The sequence below is a fragment of the Salmo trutta genome, chromosome 19 (genome assembly GCF_901001165.1).
Source record: "Salmo trutta chromosome 19, fSalTru1.1, whole genome shotgun sequence".
Lineage (NCBI taxonomy): Eukaryota > Metazoa > Chordata > Actinopteri > Salmoniformes > Salmonidae > Salmo > Salmo trutta.
Genome location: NC_042975.1, coordinates 13,068,472 through 13,089,322, shown reverse-complemented (window position 1 = coordinate 13,089,322; position 20,851 = coordinate 13,068,472). Strand labels below are relative to the sequence as shown.

Here is a 20,851-nt window from a genome sequence, read left to right as displayed (position 1 = left end):
AGGGCACCGTTGCCATAAAGAGCAATAAAAAAAAAGCCTCTACAAAGGGAGTTGGAGCTGTTAACCTTTATATCATGTCAGAACATTTGTGAATAAGTGTCTTGTCCCAAATGGCACCCTATTCCCCATATAGTGCACTTCTTTCAATAGGGGTCTGGTCAAAAGTAGTGCACTATGTAGGGAATAGGGTGCCATTTGAGACACACATAATGTCTAGCTTTGACGATGACCTCACCTCTGGCCTGTTCTGTGCAAACACTCCGATGAACTGATCTGGGCTCGGCGTGCAGCCCTGGCTCAGCAGCCCTGACCCCAAGTACTCCGCCCGGGTTGTGACCTGGAAGTGGAAATGAATGGGCAGCAGCTGAGCGTATTTTGAAACAAGAAATATGCCAGTATAAAAAATAAAAAACAATCTTGTTTGCGCTATGCTCTCCTCAAGTGTCATGATGTCATAGATCAAATATTGGAGTGGAGTGTTTTTGTAACTCAAGAATCCTTCCAGCTGCAGCATTCCAACGCTGAAGTGTTTACAAGCTTCCTAAATAAATCCCTCTCAGTAACATTGAAGAGAAAATACCATGAATAGAATGCTGAAAATAAATCCCTCCGGTTTTGTGTGGGAGCTATAACCCATTAATAGATGCGTGTTAAAAAGTCCAGTAGTTCAGTGCAGTGGTACAGAAAGCTTTAGTGTAAATCAACTTGAAATACAACTCTGTGTTGCTACAGATGTTGTAGAAGCAGCAGACGTAGGGGGTACTGTAAACTGAGCATCTGTTGATCAACCACATGACACATCCAAGTGTAATACAAACCACAAGGACTGAGTTACATGCAGAGCTATAGATTGCTCTTGTGCACTACATGCATAGCTATAGATTGCTCTTGTGCACTATGTGCAGAGCTATAGATTGCTCTTGTGCACTATGTGCAGAGCTATAGATTGCTCTTGTGCACTATGCAGTGTTCTGCACAGAGGTAGTTCTACTCTGTGCTTACCTCTTTATAGGACAGCCACTTGTAAGGCTTGTCGGGTAGCCGGGAGCCTAAGCAAGGTCCATCACCTAGAGACAATACAACAACAGGACGAGTCAGTGAATTTACAAAAACACAGAAACCCCCAAAGCATCACATGACTGACACTCATCGTGACCATGCATGTACAGTCTCTGTTCCTCTATCGATTCCTCTTTAGCAGTCTTTTTACTGGCTGCTAACTACAACTGCTCCTCAGCATTATGTTGGAATCAGTCAGTTAGTCAGTTATAAGACTGTCTGCTAAATGACTAATATGTAAATGTAACTATATTTAATTAGTCAGCTAGTCAATCAGCAAGTCAGTTAGTCAGCTAGTCAGTTAATCAGTCAGTGAGTCAGTTAGTCAGCTAGTCAGTCAGCCAGTCAGTTAGTCAGCTAGTCAGCTAGTCAGTTAGTCAGCTAGTCAGTTAATCAGTCAGTGAGTCAGTTAGTCAGCTAGTCAGTTAGTCAGCTAGTCAGTTAGTCAGCTAGTCAGTTAGTCAGCTAGTCAGTTAATCAGTCAGTGAGTCAGTTAGTCAGTCAGTCAGTCAGCTAGTCAATCAGCAAGTCAGTTAGTCAGCTAGTCAGTTAATCAGTCAGTGAGTCAGTTAGTCAGCTAGTCAGTTAGTCAGCTAGTCAGTTAGTCAGCTAGTCAGTTAATCAGTCAGTGAGTCAGTCAGTCAGTCAGCTAGTCAATCAGCAAGTCAGTTAGTCAGCTAGTCAGTCAGTCAGTCAGTCAGTCTGTCATAAGACCGTCTGCTAAATGACTAAAATGTAAATGTAACTATAGTTAGTCAGCTAGTCAGTTAGTCAGTCAGTCAGTTAGTCAGTCAGTTAGTCAGCTAGTCAGTCAGTCAGTCAGTCAGTCAGTTAGTCAGTCAGTCAGTCAGTCAGCTAGTCAGTCAGCTAGTCAGTCAGTCAGTTAGTCAGCTAGTCAGTCAGTCAGCTAGTCAGTCAGTCAGTCAGTCAGTCAGTCAGTCAGTTAGTCAGCTAGTCAGTCAATTAGTCAGCTAGTCAGTTAGTCAGCTAGTCAGTCAGTCAGTCAGTCAGTCAGCTAGTCAGTCAGTCAATTAGTCAGCTAGTCAGTCAGTCAGCTAGTCAGTCAGTCAGTTAGTCAGCTAGTCAGTCAGTCAGTCAGCTAGTCAGTCAGCTAGTCAGTCAGTCAGTCAGTCAGCTAGTCAGTCAGTCAGTCAGCTAGTCAGTCAGTCAGTCAGTCAGCTAGTCAGTCAGTCAGCTAGTCAGTCAGTCAGCTAGTCAGTCAGTCAGCTAGTCAGTCAGTCAGTTAGTCAGCTAGTCAGTCAGTCAGCTAGTCAGTCAGTCAGTCAGCTAGTCAGTCAGTCAGTCAGCTAGTCAGTCAGTCAGTCAGCTAGTCAGTCAGTCAGTCAGCTAGTCAGTCAGTCAGTTAGTCAGCTAGTCAGTCAGTCAGTCAGCTAGTCAGTCAGTCAGTCAGTCAGTTAGTCAGCTAGCTAGTCAGTCAGCTAGTCAGTCAGCTAGTCACAGTTAGTGACTAACTGCTCGGCTATTAAAGCGTTTACCTGTACTTAAGATCATTTTTCAAAACTCTTAACACAGCAACACACCTACATCACACAATTAGCCAAATAGTACATGTTCTGCTCAAAACCACATTTTGTTCATTAAATACCAACTCTGCATTTCAAAATGCAAAAAAACTTTCTTTACATACACTAACTCTATCAAAACACGACAAACCCAACACAATATCTAATCATCCTGTCAAAACACTAGCACATATTTTCTATCCAAGAGGAACGTATAGTCAATCATAGCACAACGACTTTCAAAATACTAACAGTTGATGGCGTTACAAAAACTGCATTACTTTTCATGTTTCAGTTCTACCTGCATACAATAGACAATATGAAATACACCGTTTTTTATAATTCAGTTTCCTTTTACTGTAAACCACTCTACATGTTTTGGTTCAGTGTCGAATGTGTGCCTTTTTGGCAACATAGAATCTAAAAGTGAATGAGTCATCTTTACTTTATAGAATGTAGAGTAGAAAAAAAATAGTAAGTGACAGAATTGCTGCAGTAAAAGCTTTATTAGCAACATGACATTTTGATCATCAAAAAAAACAACATACATGGCCTTTGGTTCCAAATGTGTAAAAATAAAACACAATTACAGTAAAAAAATGCACAGAAGGGAAAAAACAAAAATGCACAGTCCTGTTCTAATCTATACGATCTTCAGTATTTGGCCACATGTTCTCGTCCACATCACATCTTATGTCGTCTCTCGCTACACACCACGGATAGAAACGCTTGGCGTGCCTTACCCACCCCTGGCATGCCTAATCCACCCCTGGCGTGCCTTATCCACCCCTGGCAGTCTTCAGCTGAGATGTCTCTGCAGCCGGCATCCATTGCATCCAGGAGGGACATTTGGTCATGTGGCCGATGATCATACACTTTCAGGCAGAAAAAAAATTCTCAATGGGGGTTGAGGAAAGGTGAGTAGGGAGGGAGGAAAAGGGAAATCATTCTTGGATGGACTGCAAACCATTTTGTGATTGCATGTGAATGGTGTAATGCTACATTGTCCCGTGCAATCACAAATGTCCTCATGTTTCCTCCCTTTCTGCTTCTGGCACCAGTTGTTGGTGGAGGTCATCTAAAAACAAAAGAAGGCGCTCGGTGTTGTAGGGATCAATCTGGCATTTCTGCAGGACCAAACCAGAACTCGAGATTGCAGCACACATTGTGATATTTTCTCCTCTCTGACCCGGCACATCAACGGTGGCCCTTTTCCCGATGACGTTTCTTCCCGGGCGATGTGTTTTTGCCAGGTTAAACCCTGCCTCATCTACATAAATTATTTAATGTGGGGTCTGGTTAGCCTCCAACTCCATGACTCTCTGAAAGAAATCAAACACAGTATGTGTAAGTGCTTTTCAGTATGTCCTACTGTATATACTGTAACCCACACCATCACACCTCCTCCTCCATGCTTCACGGTGGGAACCACACATGCGGAGATCATCCATTCACCTACTCTGCTTCTCACAAAGACACGAGGTTGAAACCAAACATCTCAAATTTGTACTCATCAGACCAAAGAACAGATTTCCACCGGTCTAATGTCCATTGCTCGTGTTTCTTAGCCAAAGCAAGTCTCTTCTTATTGGTGTTCTTTGGTAGTGGTTTCTTTGCAGCAATTTGACCATGAAGGCCTGATTCTCCTCTGAACAGTTGATGTTGAGATGTGTCTGTTACTTGAACTCTGTGAAGCATTAATTTGGACTGCAATTTCTGAGGCTGGTAACTCTAATGAACTTATCCTCTGCAACAGAGGTAACTCTGGGTCTTCCTTTCCAGTGGCGGTCCTCATGAGAGCCAGTTTCATCATAGCGCTTGATGTTTTTTGCGACTGCACTTGAAGAAACTTTCAAAGTTCTTGAAATGTTCCGTATTGACTGACCTTCATGTCTTGAAGTAATGATGGACTGTCGTTTCTCTTTGCTTATTTGAGCTGTTCTTCCATAATATGGACTTGGTCTTTTACCAAATAGGGATGTCTTCTGTATACCACCCCTACCTTGTCACAACACAACTGATTGGCTCAAACGCATTAAGAAGGAAAGAAATTCCACAAATTAACTTTAACAAGGCACACCTGTTAATTGAAATGCATTCCAGGTAACTACCTCATGAAGTTGGTTGAGAGAATGCCAAGAGTGTGCAAAGATGTCATCACGGCAAAGGGTGGTTACTATGAACAATTCATTTTTTGGTTACTACATGATTCTATATGTGTTATTTCATAGTTTTGATGTCTTCACTGTTATTCTACAGTATAGAAAATAGTCAAAATAAAGAAAAATCCTTGAATGAGTAGGTGTGTCCAAACTTTTGACTGGTACTGTATACACAGTGTAGTCTGTCTGCAGTCTGACTTTAGGCCTCACCTCAGATGCTACTTCCAATGCTCTCAGTTGCCATGGTAATCTAGATAGTACTTTATCCCCTCACCAGACAGACCACACAGACAGTGCACCAGCACTTTTTCAGACCACAGTGCCTGTGTGTGTGTGTGCTTGTGTGTGTGTGTGTGTGTGTACACACCGGCTATGTGGAGGCCTCTCTGGAACACCTCATACATGGTTTTGGCATCCTCGTGGTAGTGTGTCAGCAGATTATTTGGGCTGTCCCCCAGCATGGACCTGCGAACCCCATCTTCATGCTAGAGACAGACAGACATGAGGAGATAGACACAGACAGTGAGGCTAGGATACACACACCAAAGTAACAACATGGCTATTTCTGGATGTAGTCCAAATATATATTCGAAATCCAAATCCTTGTTCTCTAAGCTATGGGAACCATTATTATTATTGTTATTATGCAAATTGGCAGGTTTTATACATGCTTCAACAGGTACAGTACTGAAGCCTCAGGGCAGAAAGAGAAATTGGTTTACATTTCGAAAATCTGTCTTTAGGCCTAATTCTGATTGAAGCCGGAGTGGTTGCTGACACCTAAGTCAGTCTATGATTGTTTATTTGATAAAACATTTAATTTAGCCTTTACTAATACAGCTAAGAGAAACGCATTGAATAACACATTCATACATGTATCATAAGAAACAAGGTTTTGAAGTGTTTGCCCTTTTTCTATGAGATTTGAGAAAGCCCAGGAAATAAATATCTATATATATATTTTTTTTTACACATATTTAACCCCTTTTGGGTAGGCACAAAACTACCTTCTTATTTTCCAGTAATTTCTTTCAACCAGTATTAGTTACCTTCAGACAAGTCCCGTGATACTTGTGGGGGTCGTAGAGAGAAATGGAGAACACCATCATGTTGGTGAAAGTCTCCCCTTTCCATATAGTGGTCATAATAGTTGGTCAAACCGTTCGAACACGACAGAATTTTGGGATGTTTCATGGTCTGACAAACACCGCTCTAGCTCTGACACTATTCACCGCAGATACAGAAGTGTGAAATCGGCTGACAGATTTTGATGGGGATTTATTTATTTATTATTGTTACTTAGATTGGCTCTAGGGGGTTTAAATACCTTCCATTCCTCTCCTGACAAATTGAGTAAAGAGGCCATTATGGTTTGTGGCAACTGGGCATGTGCATGAGAGTTACTCAGTATGAGAGCTACTCAAAGCAAGAAGGAAATTGCTAAAGAAAAGGAAGCAGTGGAGCTGAAACTGTACCTGAAAACTGTGTGTGTGCGTGTGCGTGTGTGCGTGCGTTTGCGAGCATGCGTCTTCAGTTAATGTAAAACTACAGGGAGACTCCCTGCAATGAAAGGGTTTCATATGACAAATTCTGAAAATTCTGATTTGCCAACTGAAACTGGGCTGGTTTGAGGATGTGCCTGAGTCAAGCGGGCGTAAATTAAATGTAATTCCTTTTTTCAGAATGAATCAAACCACCGTTTTCTTTCTTTCGTGCGTAAAGGCTCTCCAAATCTGTTTCTTATGATTCATAAATACTTTCCTAAACCTAAATAACCTACAAGATCAGAGTATTTTCTTTTGGAGAGATTGGAAACCCAAATTGGTCTACACGGACAAGTTCTGGCCTGGTTTAGATCTTATCTGTCAGAAAGATATCAGTTTGTCTCTGTGAATGGTTTGTCCTCTGACAAATCAACTGTACATTTTGGTGTTCCTCAAGGTTCCGTTTTAGGACCACTATTGTTTTCACTATATATTTTACCTCTTGGGGATGTCATTCGAAAACATAATGTTAACTTTCACTGCTATGCGGATGACACACAGCTGTACATTTCAATAAAACATGGTGAAGCCCCAAAATTGCCCTCGCTGGAAGCCTGTGTTTCAGACATAAGGAAGTGGATGGCTGCAAACTTTCGACTTTTAAACTCGGACAAAACAGAGATGCTTGTTCTAGGTCCCAAGAAACAAAGAGATCTTCTGTTGAATCTGACAATTAATCTTCATGGTTGTACAGTCGTCTCAAATAAAACTGTGAAGGACCTCGGCGTTACTCTGGACCCTGATCTCTCTTTTGACGAACATATCAAGACTGTTTCAAGGACAGCTTTTTTCCATTTACGTAACATTGCAAAAATCTGACATTTTCTGTCCAAAATTGATGCAGAAAAATTAATCCATGCTTTTGTTACTTCTAGGTTGGACTACTGCAATGCTCTACTTTCCGGCTACCCGGATAAAGCACTAAATAAACTTCAGTTAGTGCTAAATACGGCTGCTAGAATCCTGACTAGAACCAAAAAATTGGATCATATTACTCCAGTGCTAGCCTCCCTACACTGGCTTCCTGTTAAGGCAAGGGCTGATTTCAAGGTTTTACTGCTGACCTACAAAGCATTACATGGGCTTGCTCCTACCTATCTTTCCGATTTGGTCCTGCCGTACATACCTACACGTACGCTACGGTCACAAGACGCAGGCCTCCTAATTGTCCCTAGAATTTCTAAGCAAACAGCTGGAGGCAGCTTTCTCCTATAGAGCTCCAATTTTATGGAATGGTCTGCCTGTGAGAGACACAGACTCGGTCTCAACCTTTAAGTCTTTACTGAAGACGCATCTCTTCAGTAGGTCCTATGATTGAGTGTAGTCTGGCCCAGGAGTGTGAAGGTGAACGGAAAGGCTCTGGAGCAACGAACCGCCCTTGCTGTCTCTGCCTGGCCAGTTCCCCTCTCTCCACTGGGATTCTCTGCCTCTAAACCTATTACAGGGGCTGAGTCACTGGCTTACTGGTCCTCTTCCATGCCGTCCCTAGGAGGGGTGCGTCACTTGAGTGGGTTGAGTCACTGATGTGGTCTTCCTGTCTGGGTTGGCGCCCCCGATGAGTTGTGCCGTGGCGGAGATCTTTGTGGGCTATACTCGGCCTTGTCTCAGGATGGTAAGTTGGTGGTTGAAGATATCCCTCTGGTGGTGTAAGGGATGTGCTTTGGCAAAGTGGGTGGGGTTAAATCCTGCCTGTTTGGCCCTGTCCGTATCATCGGACAGGGCCACAGTGTCTCCTGACCCCTCCTGTCTCAGCCTCCAGTATTTATGCTGCAGTAGATTGTGTCGGGGGGCTAGGATCAGTCTGTTATATCTGGAGTATTTCTCCTGTCTTATCCAGTGTCCTGTGTGAATTTAAGTATGCTCTCTCTAATTCTCTCTTTATTTCTCTCTATCAGAGGACCTGAGCCCTAGAACCATGCCTCAGGACTAGCTGGCATGATGACTCCTTGTTGTCCCCAGTTCACCTGGCTGTGCTGCTGCTTCAGTTTCAACTGTTCTGCCTGCGGCTATGGAACCCTGACCTGTTCACTGTGATTACTATTATTTGACCATGCTGGTCATTTCTGAACATTTGAACATCCTGGCCATGTTCTGTTTTAATCTCCACCCAGCACAGCCAGAAGAGGACTGGACCCCCCTCATTGCCTGGTTCCTCTCTAGGTTTCTTCCTAGGTTTTGGCCTTTCTAGGGAGTTTTTCCTAGCCACCGTGCTTCTACACCTGCATTGCTTGCTGTTTGGGGTTTTAGGCTGGGTTTCTGTACAGCACTTTGATATATCAGCTGATGTAAGAAGGGCTATATAAATACATTTGATTTGATTTGATATTTTTTAAATCTACCAACTGGTGCTGAAATGGAGACGAATGTGTGTATTTAAATAGCTTTCTTTCATTGATTCCTGATATTCTGAACCCGTTCTCTCCATATATTTGAGAAAGTCTATGGACAAAATTGAAACTAAAAGGTACATCGTATTTAAAGAGATGGGTTAAGCTAAATGTACTGAAAACCCTATCGAATGACAACTCCACAAGGAAATTTGTTGGCCTGCAAGTGGCAGGGGTTTCAGCAGTTAAATTAAATGTATTCAGAGCGTGCAAGGTAGCCACACCTAAAGAGCGTGTTACGCGACCAAATACTGAGAAGTGTGTTGGAAAGGCATACATTTCTAAGTCTGAATCGGCCCCAAACCATCTCAGAAAGTGCTGTTCTAGGATCAGGTCCACCCTGATCCTAGATCAGCACTGTTTTTCTGAGACACTTTGCGAATACAGATCCAAGTGGAGTATTGTATCGTGATTCGTTGGCTTACCGCCACTTCTTCAGACTGGTGTTGGAGATTGCAGGGAGGAGAGATGGCACGTGGCCGTGTGGCCAGCCAGTAGGCCAGCACGGCAGTCAGGGCACCGATGCCCACCAGCGTGGAGATGGGCAGGGAGCGGAAGAACTGGTTTAACTCATCCAGCTCTGGCAGCTGTAGACTGCTCTGCAGCTCCTGGGTCTGCATCCTCTCCATCAGGGTGGAACTCAGCTCTGGAGTGGGATAGCAGGAGGGGGGAGGAGATTGTGAGGGGGGAGGGGAGAGAAAGGGGGAGGGAGAGAGGGGGGAGAGAGAAGGAGAGAGATAGAGATGGGGGCAGAAAGAGAGGGATGGAGAAGGGGGAGGGAAAGAGAGGGAGGGAAAGAGAGGGAGGGAAAGAGCGGGAGGGGAAGAGAGAGGGGGGCAGAAAGAGAGGGAGGGAAAGAGGGGGGAGAAAGAGAGAGGGAGGGAAAGAGAGAGAGGGGGAGAGAGAAAGGGAGGGAGGGAGAGAGAGGGAGGGAAAGAGAGGGGGAGAGAGAGAGAGGGAGGGAAAGAGAGGGGGAGAGAGTGAGGGAGGGAGGGAGAGAGAGAGAGAGGGAGGGAAAGAGAGGGGGAGAGAGATAGAGAAGGGAAGAGAAGGAGGGAGAGAGAGGGGGAGAGAGATAGAAGGGAAGAGAGGGAGGGAGAGAGAGGGGGAGGGGGAGGGAGAGGGAGAGAAAGAGAGGGATGGAGAAGGGGGAGGGAGAGAGAGGGGGAGGGAGAGAGGGAGAGGGGGAGATGCAGGGTTATGTAAAAAAAAATGACTTACAGAATAAGGCTTTAGCTTGATCCCATTACACAGTAGATCTTTACTATATAAAGTATGTATTGTACCGTGCAGCTTTAGAAGTCAAGAGATAAACTTAGAAAAGCCTAATGCAAATACAGTATAAAACTATATAATCAAGCCTGAAGCCCAGCCCATGATGTGTAATATACATCATTCAGTGTGGTAGGTTGGTGGACGGTTTAAATGCTGAATTTCTTTCTCCCGTCCTTAGTGGTGCGAGTCACACATAACAACACCGCACCGCCAATCAGATTAATTTCCTTGTTGTTCTTGGTTCACTATGCAGCAGAAATAGACCGCAGCAATGACAGTTACAGCAGCCACCATGTGAAACCCCTCATCTACCAAAAGAGAACAGGCAACACTTCCTCTTCTGTCAAAACTGATACATATGAGTGTTTTAACTACAGTACACTATATATATACACACACATGTATGAGTGTTTTAACCACAGTACAATATATATATACACACACACACACACGTATGTGGACACCTCTTCAAATTAGTGGATTCGGTCATTTCAGCCACACCCGTTGCTGACAGGTGTATAAAATCGAGCACGCCGCCTTGAAATCTCCATAGACAAACATTTGCAGTAGAATGGCCTTACTGAAGAGCTCAGTGACATTCAACGTGGCACCGTCATAGGATGCCACCTTTCCAACAAATCAATGTCAACTGTAAGTGCTGTTATTGTGAAGTGGAAAAGTCTAGGAGCAACAACGGCTCAGCCGCGAAGTGGTAGGCCATACATGCTCACAGAACGGGACCACCGAGTGCTGAAGCACGTAAAAATCGCATGTCCTCGGTTGCAACACTTACTACCGAGTTCCAAAATGCCATTGGAAGCAACGTCAGCACAAGAACTGTTCTTCAGGAGCTTCATGAAATGGGTTTCCATGGCCGCACACAAGCCTAAGATCACCATGCGCAATGCCAAGCGTTGGCTGGAGTGGTGTAAAGCTCGCCACCATTGGACTGGAGCAGTGGAAACCCGTTCTCTGGAGTGATGAATCACGCTTCACCATCTGGCAAGCCGACGGGCTAATCTAGGTTTGGTGGATGCCAGGGGAACGCTACCTGCCCCAATGCATAGTGCCAACTGTAATGTTTGGTGGAGGAGGAATAACGGTCTGGGGCTGGTTTTCATAGTTTGAGCTAGGCCCCTTAGTTCCAGTGAAGGGAAATCTTAACACTACAGCATACAATGACATTCTAGACAATTCTGTGCTTCCAACTTTGTGGCAACAGTTTGGGGAAGGTCCTTTCCTGTTTCAGCATGACAATTCCCCCGTGCACAAAACGAAATCCATACAGAAACGGTTTGTCGAGATCGGTGTGGAAGAACTTGACTGGTCTGCACAGAGCCCTGACCTCAACCCCATTGAACACCTTTGGGATGAATTGGAACGCCAACTGCAAGCCAGGCCTAATCGCCCAACATCAGTGCCCGACCTCACTAATGCTCTTGTGGCTGAATGGAAGCAAGTCACAGCAGCAATGTTCCAACATGTGCTCTTGATAAGAAGTTACATTGTGTGTCTGTCTTTATTGATTTGTCGAAGGCTTTTGACACCGTGGACCATGCTGTGTTAGTGCAAAGGTTAAAATGTTGTGGAATTACTGGTCATGCTCTAGATTGGTTTATAAATTACCTATCAAATCGTACACAATGTGGAATGGCGGATGGTTGTAAGTCCATAGAGGTGTGCTCAGATGTTCCACAAGGTTCTATTTTGGGCCCACTGTTGTTCATTTTATATATCAACAACATTGGGGATCTTATTGAAACAGCAGATGTTCACTTTTATGCAGATGATACTGTTCTTTATTCAAGTGGTAGTAGTTTATCTTTAGCTTTTGAAAATGCCCAAAGAGCATTTAACAGCATACAACAGAATCTGTATGATTTAAAGCTGGTTGTCAATTCGGGTAAAACAAAATGCATAGTATTTTCAAATGCCAGGCATGTTACTAATCATGTCATTGCTACATTGGCTGGACATACTATAAAGCAAGTTAAAGTGTACAAATATTTTGGTGTTTGGGTTGATGATAAGCTGAGCTTCACTGTGCATGTAGAGAACTTGATAAGGAAGCTCAAGCTGAAAATAGGTTTTTATTACCGGCATAAGGCTTGTTTTTCTTTGGAGGCCAGGAAGGAGTTGGTACGATGTACATTACTGGCGGTTTTATATTTTAGTGCTGTTGTCACGCCCTGGCCAAAGAGAGGTTTTTTATTCTCTATTTTGGGTAGGCCAGGGTATGACTAGGATGGGCATTCTATGTTCCTTTTTCTATGTTCTTTATTTTCTGTTTTGGCCAGGTATGGTTCTCAATCAGGGACAGCTGTCTATCGTTGTCTCTGATTGGGAACCATACTTAGGTAGCCCTTTTCCCTCCTTGTATTGTGGGAAGTTGACTTTGTTTATGGCACATAGCCTTTAGCTTCACGGTTTGTTGGGTTGTGTTTATTGTTTTGTTCGGCGTCTTTTCAAATAAAAAGAATATGTACGCTCACCACGCTGCACCTTGGTCCTCTCCTTTCAACCGCCGTGACAGCTGTTATATATATGCAGGCCTCAAACACTACCCTGAGAGCACTTGATTCAGTATATCATGCAGCCCTCAGATTCATTACAAATCAAAAACGTCTAACACATCATTGTGATCTCTACAGCGCTGTTGGCTGATCGTCATTGACCTTGCGTAGGCTTAAACACTGATTTTTAAGGCCATATTGGGTAAAATGCCATTTTATCTCTGTTCTTTTTTAGTCAGGTCAGTAAATAAATATAAATTACGGTCTCATTCTCTTCTAACAGTACCAAAACTTAGAACAGGTCATGGTAGAAATAGTTTTAGTTACTTAGCTCCGTGGTCCTGGAATTTTCTCCTGAACATTTAAAAATGTAAGAAATGTATAGTATAGTGTGAGTGTGGCAGGCTTACAACGATGGCAAAAAAACAACATTTGAGAGTGCGCTGACCCTGGTGCTAAAGGGGGTACGCAGCTGGAGGTTGAATGTTTGAAGGGGTACAGGACTATAAAAAGTTTGGGAAACACTGCTTTACACAAACTGATTTCCACACTGCTATACTCATAGAAATAAGAATTAATAGAAAGGGCGTCTCCATTCAAGTCAATTGCCAGCGTTTGAGCTTCCAAGTCCATTCAATGAATTCTTATTTCTATGGCTATATCATCCTCACCTTCCTTGTTTCAGAGTATTATTATCATATAAGCCTAGAAGTTCAGTAGCTAAGGGTGTTTCTGTCCATTAGACCAGACGTTGACGCCCAGAGGTGGCAGACAGTGGCCTCTGTCCGATATCCATCTCAGCCTTTTTCAGCCTTGATGAGGGTGAATTACACTGCCAGAGAGATCAAAGAGCAGAGCTACACCGGCCATCACACACACACACACACACACACACACACACACACACACACACACACACACAGCCCATTGATACACATTATTTACATGTGGCTGCCCTGCCAGGAGAGCATGTAAAAGTCAAACAGATCTAAAACATGGTGTGTGAATCTATTGTCACAGCGGGATGGTGGTGTCATGTGACCGAGCCACAGCTTCCTTTTTCCAGAGTGTCTGTCGATGCCCATTGGGGTTAAGTTGTGTTGTTATAGAGGAAAACATCAGTCTTGCTGTAATACAGTGCCTTGGGAAAGTATCCAGAACCATTGATTTTTTCTATATTTTGCTACGTTACAGCCTTATTCTAAAATTGATTAAATTAATTCTACACACAATATCCCATAATGACAAAGCGAAAACAGGTTTTCAGACAATTTTTAACAAAAACCCCAGAAAAATCACACTGGCATAAGTATTCAGACCCTTTGCTATGAAACTCAAAATTGAGCTCAGGTGCATCCTGTTTCCATTTATCATCCTTGAGATGTTTCTACAACTTGATTGGAGTCCACCCGTAGTAAATTTAATTGATTGGACATTATTTGGAAAGGCACACACCTGTCTATATAAGGTCCCACAGTTGACAGTGCATGTCAGAGCAAAAACCAAGCCATGAGGTCAAAGGAATTGTCCATAGAGCTCCGAGACAGGATTGCACAGATCTTGGGAAGGTATAAAAAAATCTGCAGCATTGAATGTCCCCAAGAACACGGTGGCCTCCATCATTCTTAAATGGAAGAAGTTTGGAACCACCAAGACTGTTCCTAGAGTTAGCCGCCCGGCCAAACTCAGCAATCAGGGGAGAAGGAACTTGGTCAAGGAGGTAACCAAGAACCCGATGGTCACTCTTAAAAAGCTCCAGAGTTCCTCCGTGGAGATAGGAGAACCTTCCAGAAGAACAACCATCTCTGCAGCACTCCACTAATCAGGCCTTTATGGTAGAGTGGCCAGACGGAAGCCACTCCTCAGTAAAAGGCACATGACAGCCCGCTTGGAGTTTGCCAAAAGGCATCTAATGGACTCTCAGACCATGAGAAACAAGATTCTCTGGTCTGATGAAACCAAGATTGAACTCTTTGGCATGAATGCCAAGCGTCACATCTGGAGGAGACCTTGCACCATCCCTACGGTGCAGCATGGTAGTGGCAGCATCACGCTGTGGGGATGTTATTCAGCGGCAGGGACTTGGAGACTAGTCAGGATCGAGGGAAAGATAAACAGAGCAAAGTACAGAGAGATCATTGATGAAAACCTGCTCCAGAGATCTCAGGACAAGTCTCTGAATGTCCTTGAGTGGCCAACCAGAGCACGGACTTGAACCCGATCAAACATCTTTGGAGAGACCTGAAAATAGCTGTGCAGTGATGCTCCCCATCCAACCCGACAGAGCTTGAGAGGATTTGCAGAGAAGAATGGGAGAAACTCCCCAAATACAGGTGTCCCAAGCTTGTAGCGTCATACCCAAGAAGACTTGAGGCTGTAATCGCTGCCAAAGGTGCTTTAGCAAAGTACTGAGTAAAGGGTCTGAATACTTATGGAAATGTGATCGTTTTTTATTTTTAATACATTTGCAAACATAAAAAAAACAGTTTCTGTTTTCTCATAATGGGGCATTGTGTGTAGATTGATGAGGGGAAAAAACTCTTTCATCAATTTTAGAATAAGGCTATATCGTAACAAAATGTGGAGGCGTCTGAATACTTTCCGAATGCACTGTATATATTGCTCCTTTGCTACATAACCCAGTGACACGGCTATACAGACCCTGGCAGGGAGACTCCTCTTGGTCCCAAATGGCATCCTATTCCCTTTAATTTCCCACAACTTTTGACCAGGGCCTATAGGGCTCTGTTCAAAAGTAGTGAACTATATAGGGAATAGGGTGCCAATTGGAACACACACTGAGTTCATACATGCTGGTGTGATTTCTGGGTTACAACAGTCCCCGATGAGCCTGCCTGGCCACACCGTCGCTGAGGGGATGCCAGCTGATGACAGACAGACAGACAGACAGACAGACAGACAGACAGACAGACAGACAGAGCCTGTGCACATGACTGCATGTCGTGCATGTGAATGCATGAGATTGTGTGTGTTACTGTAAACGTGGGTGGCGGAGGAGACGCTCTGTAGTAGCCTGGGGGATATGAATGAAAGTCAGTATGTGCGTGCTTGCGTGCGTGGTAGCTGTAGGCTACATGTGGCAGCAGGACTACAGGCTATGTGGTGGCTGGTAGGATGTGAGGCGTGAGTAACATGGCAGAGGGGGAAGAACATGGGAAGCATAAAGAGAATACACAGTAGGTCACACATTTGCTTTCATTGAATGGGCAATCAGAGACACACACTCCATACGTTCCCTTCCTCTTGCTCTGCAAAGCTTACAGTACATATCTTAGCATCTGTGGTAACAATAGAGCAGAGGGAAATTTCAAACTCTACTGCTAAGGTACATGTAGATATAGGCTAGTCCTAGGCTAGTTGAATCAAACATGCTAGCTTGAAGAATGGGTACATGATTGAACAACACGGCATCCTGGTCCATCTCAGAGGATCACATTGTGCTTCATTGTCCGAGTGTCAATGTATTATTCATTCTAATGACACCAAACTAGCGGACACTATTGAGGCTATTGATTTCAAGGTAGAGCCATTAAAAGCTCTGGTCTGGGGAAGTCTACCCACCTCAACACAAACACCAGTCAACCTGCTGTTCAAAGTGCTTGTTTAACAGTTGTTACAATGGCCATTGAGTTCACTAACATACTGAACATGAAACAGCACTGACAAACAGGCTAGGACAGAATGAATCACACGGATATGGATTGGTGATGTAACTACATGTCTACTTACGGCCTTGTTGCAATGTCATGTAGAGTCACCACATTAGTCATCACATTGTAGCAGCCCTGTAACAATGCGTATGCAATGGAAAACATTCACAAAATCTTGGGAGAGACTTTAGTATATTAGAGTAATAGTATATTAGAGAAAGATGTTCATGTAACTGTTGACTGAACCTTTCCACTGAAACAGGGTAGCATAATGTGATGTGTCCCAGACTGCCCCACCTCAGAGTTGATGGATGCCTTCCGAGCACTAAGCGGTAACACAACATAACCTGTGTGAGGCTACGATACCTGTCCCATTGTGACCGACTGAGGCTATCTGAGGAGCCATATCAACCTGAGACTAGGACAGGCTAAACGTTGTCCAGGTAGGATACAAAAGTAAAATACCCAATCAACCTTTGAGGAAGTCAAGTCCCCCAGTTGGAGAGTAAGAAAGCTTGGATGTAAACAAGGGGGCTAACAGTTGTAGACCCTTCCCCTTAATGATGGCAGCCCATCAAAGTCATTAGCCTATCGCCAGAGGGTATCTGTATCAGGGTTAGATGGTTAGCCTATCCTCTCATCCAATAGGGAATGTCTGTTCTCTGCACTTTGTCCTATAGTAACCCAGCCTTACACTAAGCTACTGGAGGATCACTGACAGGTCAGAGCCAGCTATATTTACCCCAGGAAGAGTACTACTGTACTGGGCACAGGGCAGCTGAAGAGCTGCTCAGCATCATCCTCAACAATAACGACCTTGATCAGATGGACCAATCACAGAAGTCGCCTTACCCAGCCTTATTTGTGTCATTAGGGACACAGTGAGCTCAAGATCTATGTGGCTGGAGGGGTACACAGACAGCGAGATATACATTAGTTTCCTTTATTTAATTCCCACCCTAATGCAGCAGATACACTGTAAACCCCAAGGCTTTTTTAATTCAAATACTTATAGTAAGTTGTACTCAAAATCAATTAAAAGTCATTATTACTTAAAAGGTGTAGGTGGTACTGACTCAAAACTAAATGAGAAGTCACACCAACATTTTTTTTTAAAGATATGATAACAAATTCACTTTTTTCCAAGCATGCTCTACTGCAGGTGTTTTTGATATCTGTGTTTCTGCATGTACATGGAGTGATTGATTGAATAAATGTTATGCTACACAAAGATAAATATATTTTTTCTAAACTAATCCAATCATTGAATTTTTGCACCCATTACTGAAATGTTTGTTCCAGTTTAAATGGCTTAGGTAGTTTCCTCCCACTCTTCTTAACCCTGGCAGTCATCAATGCAGGTTGTGGGTGAATACACATTTAAACTATTGGATAGCCTAACAAGTCCAATAGGAATTACACATCACTTTGCCAGCCAGCATAATGGGATTTACAGTTAGGGGTGCAAAATTATGGTCGATTTTCCAGGTTTTTCAGAAATCCTGGTTGGAAAATTACTGGAAATGTTTTTGGGAAAGTTGGTGGAATTTTGAACCCTACTTACAGGCCTGATGTGGGCTGTAAACTATGAGTTTCAGTCGATTGTATAAGGCCTTATGATATATGTAATGCTTCAATTATATCGATAACATTTGCCTAGGAGCTCACTTAAAGGCCACATAACTGAAATTCAATGACTTTAACAACCATGTCTCTGTCACAAAAAATACACTCATGGGTGGTAACAGTTCAATCGAAAAGGGATACTGGGAAATGATTGGAGGCCTGGCTCCAATATCTTACAAAAATAAATTGTATTAGTATTAATCATATCAAATTAGTACAATTCAATTCAGCTATTTAAGTTTAACAACACATTGTTTTTAGGTAATTGGTTTCCTCAAAACGTTTGAGTAGCCAGAACTTATCCGGGTTTACAGTGTAGAGTCCATTTAGTGAATTTTCCATACATGTACTGCTTCTTTCCTTTTGAAATCAATTTTTATTTGTCACATGAGCCGAATACAACAGGTGTAGATCTTACTGTGAAATGCTTACTTACATGCCCTTAACCAACAATGCAGTTTCAAGAAAAATATTTACTCAATAAATAAACAAAAGAAATATAGCTAGGCCCACTGTATCCTTGGTTACTGTTCATGTACCCTACCGGTAGCTCAGGGGTTGTGAATGGAAGGTGTAGGGCTGACCTCAGAGGCTTAAATCAAGGGGGAGAAACACACCATGCACACTTGGCCTGAGTCCCGCCCCCTCTCCCCATCTGCAGAGAGTACCGAGCAATAAGCCTCTCCCTCTCTCTCTCTCTCTCTCTCTCTCTCTCTCTCTCTCTCTCTCTCTCTCTCTCTCTCTCTCTCTCTCTCTCTCTCTCTCTCTCTCTCTCTCCCTCCCTCCCTCCCTCCCTTCCTCCCTACCAACAGTGTCACCTCTGCAAATTCACAACCACTTTAAACCCATTGTATGCATGTTGCGCACATCCACACCTTCCATGCCACACGAGGAGGAAAAGCAGCAGCACTAATAAGGAAACAGGGCACACTAGCTTCTCGTGGTGAACACTTAAAGGAGCACTGAAACCCATCAGTCTATCAGATTTCACATTGCCTTCTGCAAACCTGTGATTACTACTACCCCCCCCCCCCCCCCCCCACTGCTGGGAGATTACACTCAGCGAGGACAGCGAGGGGATAAAGGAGAAACGCGTTTGGCCTAGTTTGTGCCTGGTTGGCCACCGTATCACACCACCCTCAGCAGACTCTGCAGCTTCTCTCTCCCCCATCCTCCCTCCCCCTCCCTAAACCCAGAGTGCCTCCCTTCCTACAGAAAATCACACATGTCGTTTAACAGACTGTATACTACAGTACTGAGTACATGAACACATCTACAGACAAACACACCCACATACAAACAAACAGGATGGGGATGTCAGGCAATGCTTTTTAAGAGTGATCTAATGAAACCCAGTAAAGCATGTGATGAATCAGGAGAGGACGTAACCTTGGTTCAGTACTTTCCGTTTGGTCAATGCAGTCCAATATATATGTGATGGATTATATGAGAAGTAGGCATATAATTTCTCCTCTTTAAAAATGGAATGAGGTTACATAAATATGAACCTGTTAATTAAGCAATAAGGCCCGAGGGGTTGTGGTATATTGCCAGTATATTGCCAATATACCACAGCTCAAGGCTGTTCTTAGGCACAATGCAACGCAGAATGCCTAGATACAGCCCTTAGACGTGGTATATTGGCAATATACCATAAACCCCTGAGGTGCCTTATTGCTATTATAAACTGTTTACCAACTTAATTAGAGCAGTAAAAATAAATGTTTGCTCATACCTGTATTAGAGGTCTGACATAACATGGCTGTCAGCCAATCAGCATTCAGAGCTCGAACCACCCAGTTTATAATGTAAATGAACACCTCATGTATATAGTAGTAGCATAGCCTACTGCACAGAGCTTGATAATATGTACACTCTTCGAATGCAATGTTCCTAAATTACAGAGACAACACTTAACTACCACTGGTAGGCCTGTATTATTACTTCATACAGCCTAGAAAGGTTCCATGATGACTTAAAAGGTAAGCTGATTAAGAAATACAGCCTACAATGTTCAGAAAATACAGAATTTTGGCAAAACGTTTCACAGACTGCTTTCTCAGTCTGTGATGAGTGGAGCATGTGTCTTATCCTGTAAATTATTGAGAGGGGAAAAAGAATAGGTTTACCTGTGTAGTACCTCAGATGTTAAAACAATGCATTATGCATGCCGAGGAGTAGCATTTGACAGCGTACAATGGCTGTAAAGTAAACGTTGAGAACGCAACAGAAGTCCTGGCCTTAGGCTAGGCTACTTTAAATTTTGGGCACGAGGTTACTATAGATCAAACATGCTGATATGTTGAGTATATGCCCAAATGTATTTTAAAATGGTCACATTTTTCCCCATGCCCCTGACTGGCGGAATAAAACTGTTTTACAGACCGTTACTCCAGAGAGCGCTAAATATGCTCGGACTGGATGCAGTGTTTCAGGACCCTCACCATTGAACAGCTCCTTCCAATCAGACAAGCCCGCTTCAGCGCGTGAAGGTGTACGTCACACTATGGCAGGGGTAGATTTAGAAGCAAACATTCATCGGCAACCACTGTACCACGTCGCAATAAAGACATATCCTACATTCAATTATGGATTGCTAAATATACAATATTTTGTTGTTCTATGTATAGCTGTCTGACTGTCTGATAATTGCTTACATTTACGACGACGCATGCTAGCATCAGTCATTGAGTCACTGATAGGCAACATGCAGTTGCTAAGTTGTTGAGAGATGAGCGTTTTCATTACGCAGAGACAGCGTACCCTATTGCACATGACCTTAGCCTGCCGACAATACTTTTTCATTTTGAAGCATGCCATGTGGAATAACTTCGTATACAAAATAGGCTACCGTAAATATGTATAATTCATTAAAAACACCAAATAATATCTAGGCCTAATTGAAGAAAAAAATGTACCGACCAATTTGTCGTATGCGCAGATTTTTGGCGTTATGGTATGCTATGATCTTGCCCATGTCATGCCTGTAATTGCAAGGCCGGCTTAGAATACAATCGTTGTTCTGTGAAGATGTCCCAAAAACGGGTGTAGCCTATTATTAAGAGTAGTTAATCAAATAGGTTACATTATA

At 43.3% G+C, this 20,851-nt stretch overlaps 1 protein-coding gene across 8 annotated transcripts in view; it reads right to left on the bottom strand.

Annotated features, from left to right (window-relative positions):
* LOC115154012 (long-chain-fatty-acid--CoA ligase 6) overlaps positions 1–20,851 on the bottom strand; it is a 106,893-nt gene that overhangs the window by 24,371 nt on the left and 61,671 nt on the right. For 5 of the 8 annotated variants that reach the window (XM_029699774.1, XM_029699772.1, XM_029699773.1 and 2 more), the window contains exons 2-5: positions 9,101–9,321; positions 5,112–5,229; positions 1,003–1,067; positions 236–337 (exon numbers count right to left, since the gene is read on the bottom strand). In XM_029699774.1, coding sequence (XP_029555634.1) covers positions 236–337; positions 1,003–1,067; positions 5,112–5,229; positions 9,101–9,304 — 489 coding nt within the window. In that variant the 5' untranslated portion in view covers positions 9,305–9,321. Of the gene's footprint in view, positions 1–235; positions 338–1,002; positions 1,068–5,111; positions 5,230–9,100; positions 9,322–9,896; positions 10,124–20,204; positions 20,265–20,851 lie in introns of those variants that run through there. The other 3 variants (XM_029699771.1, XM_029699770.1, XM_029699769.1) reach the window with 3 other exon arrangements.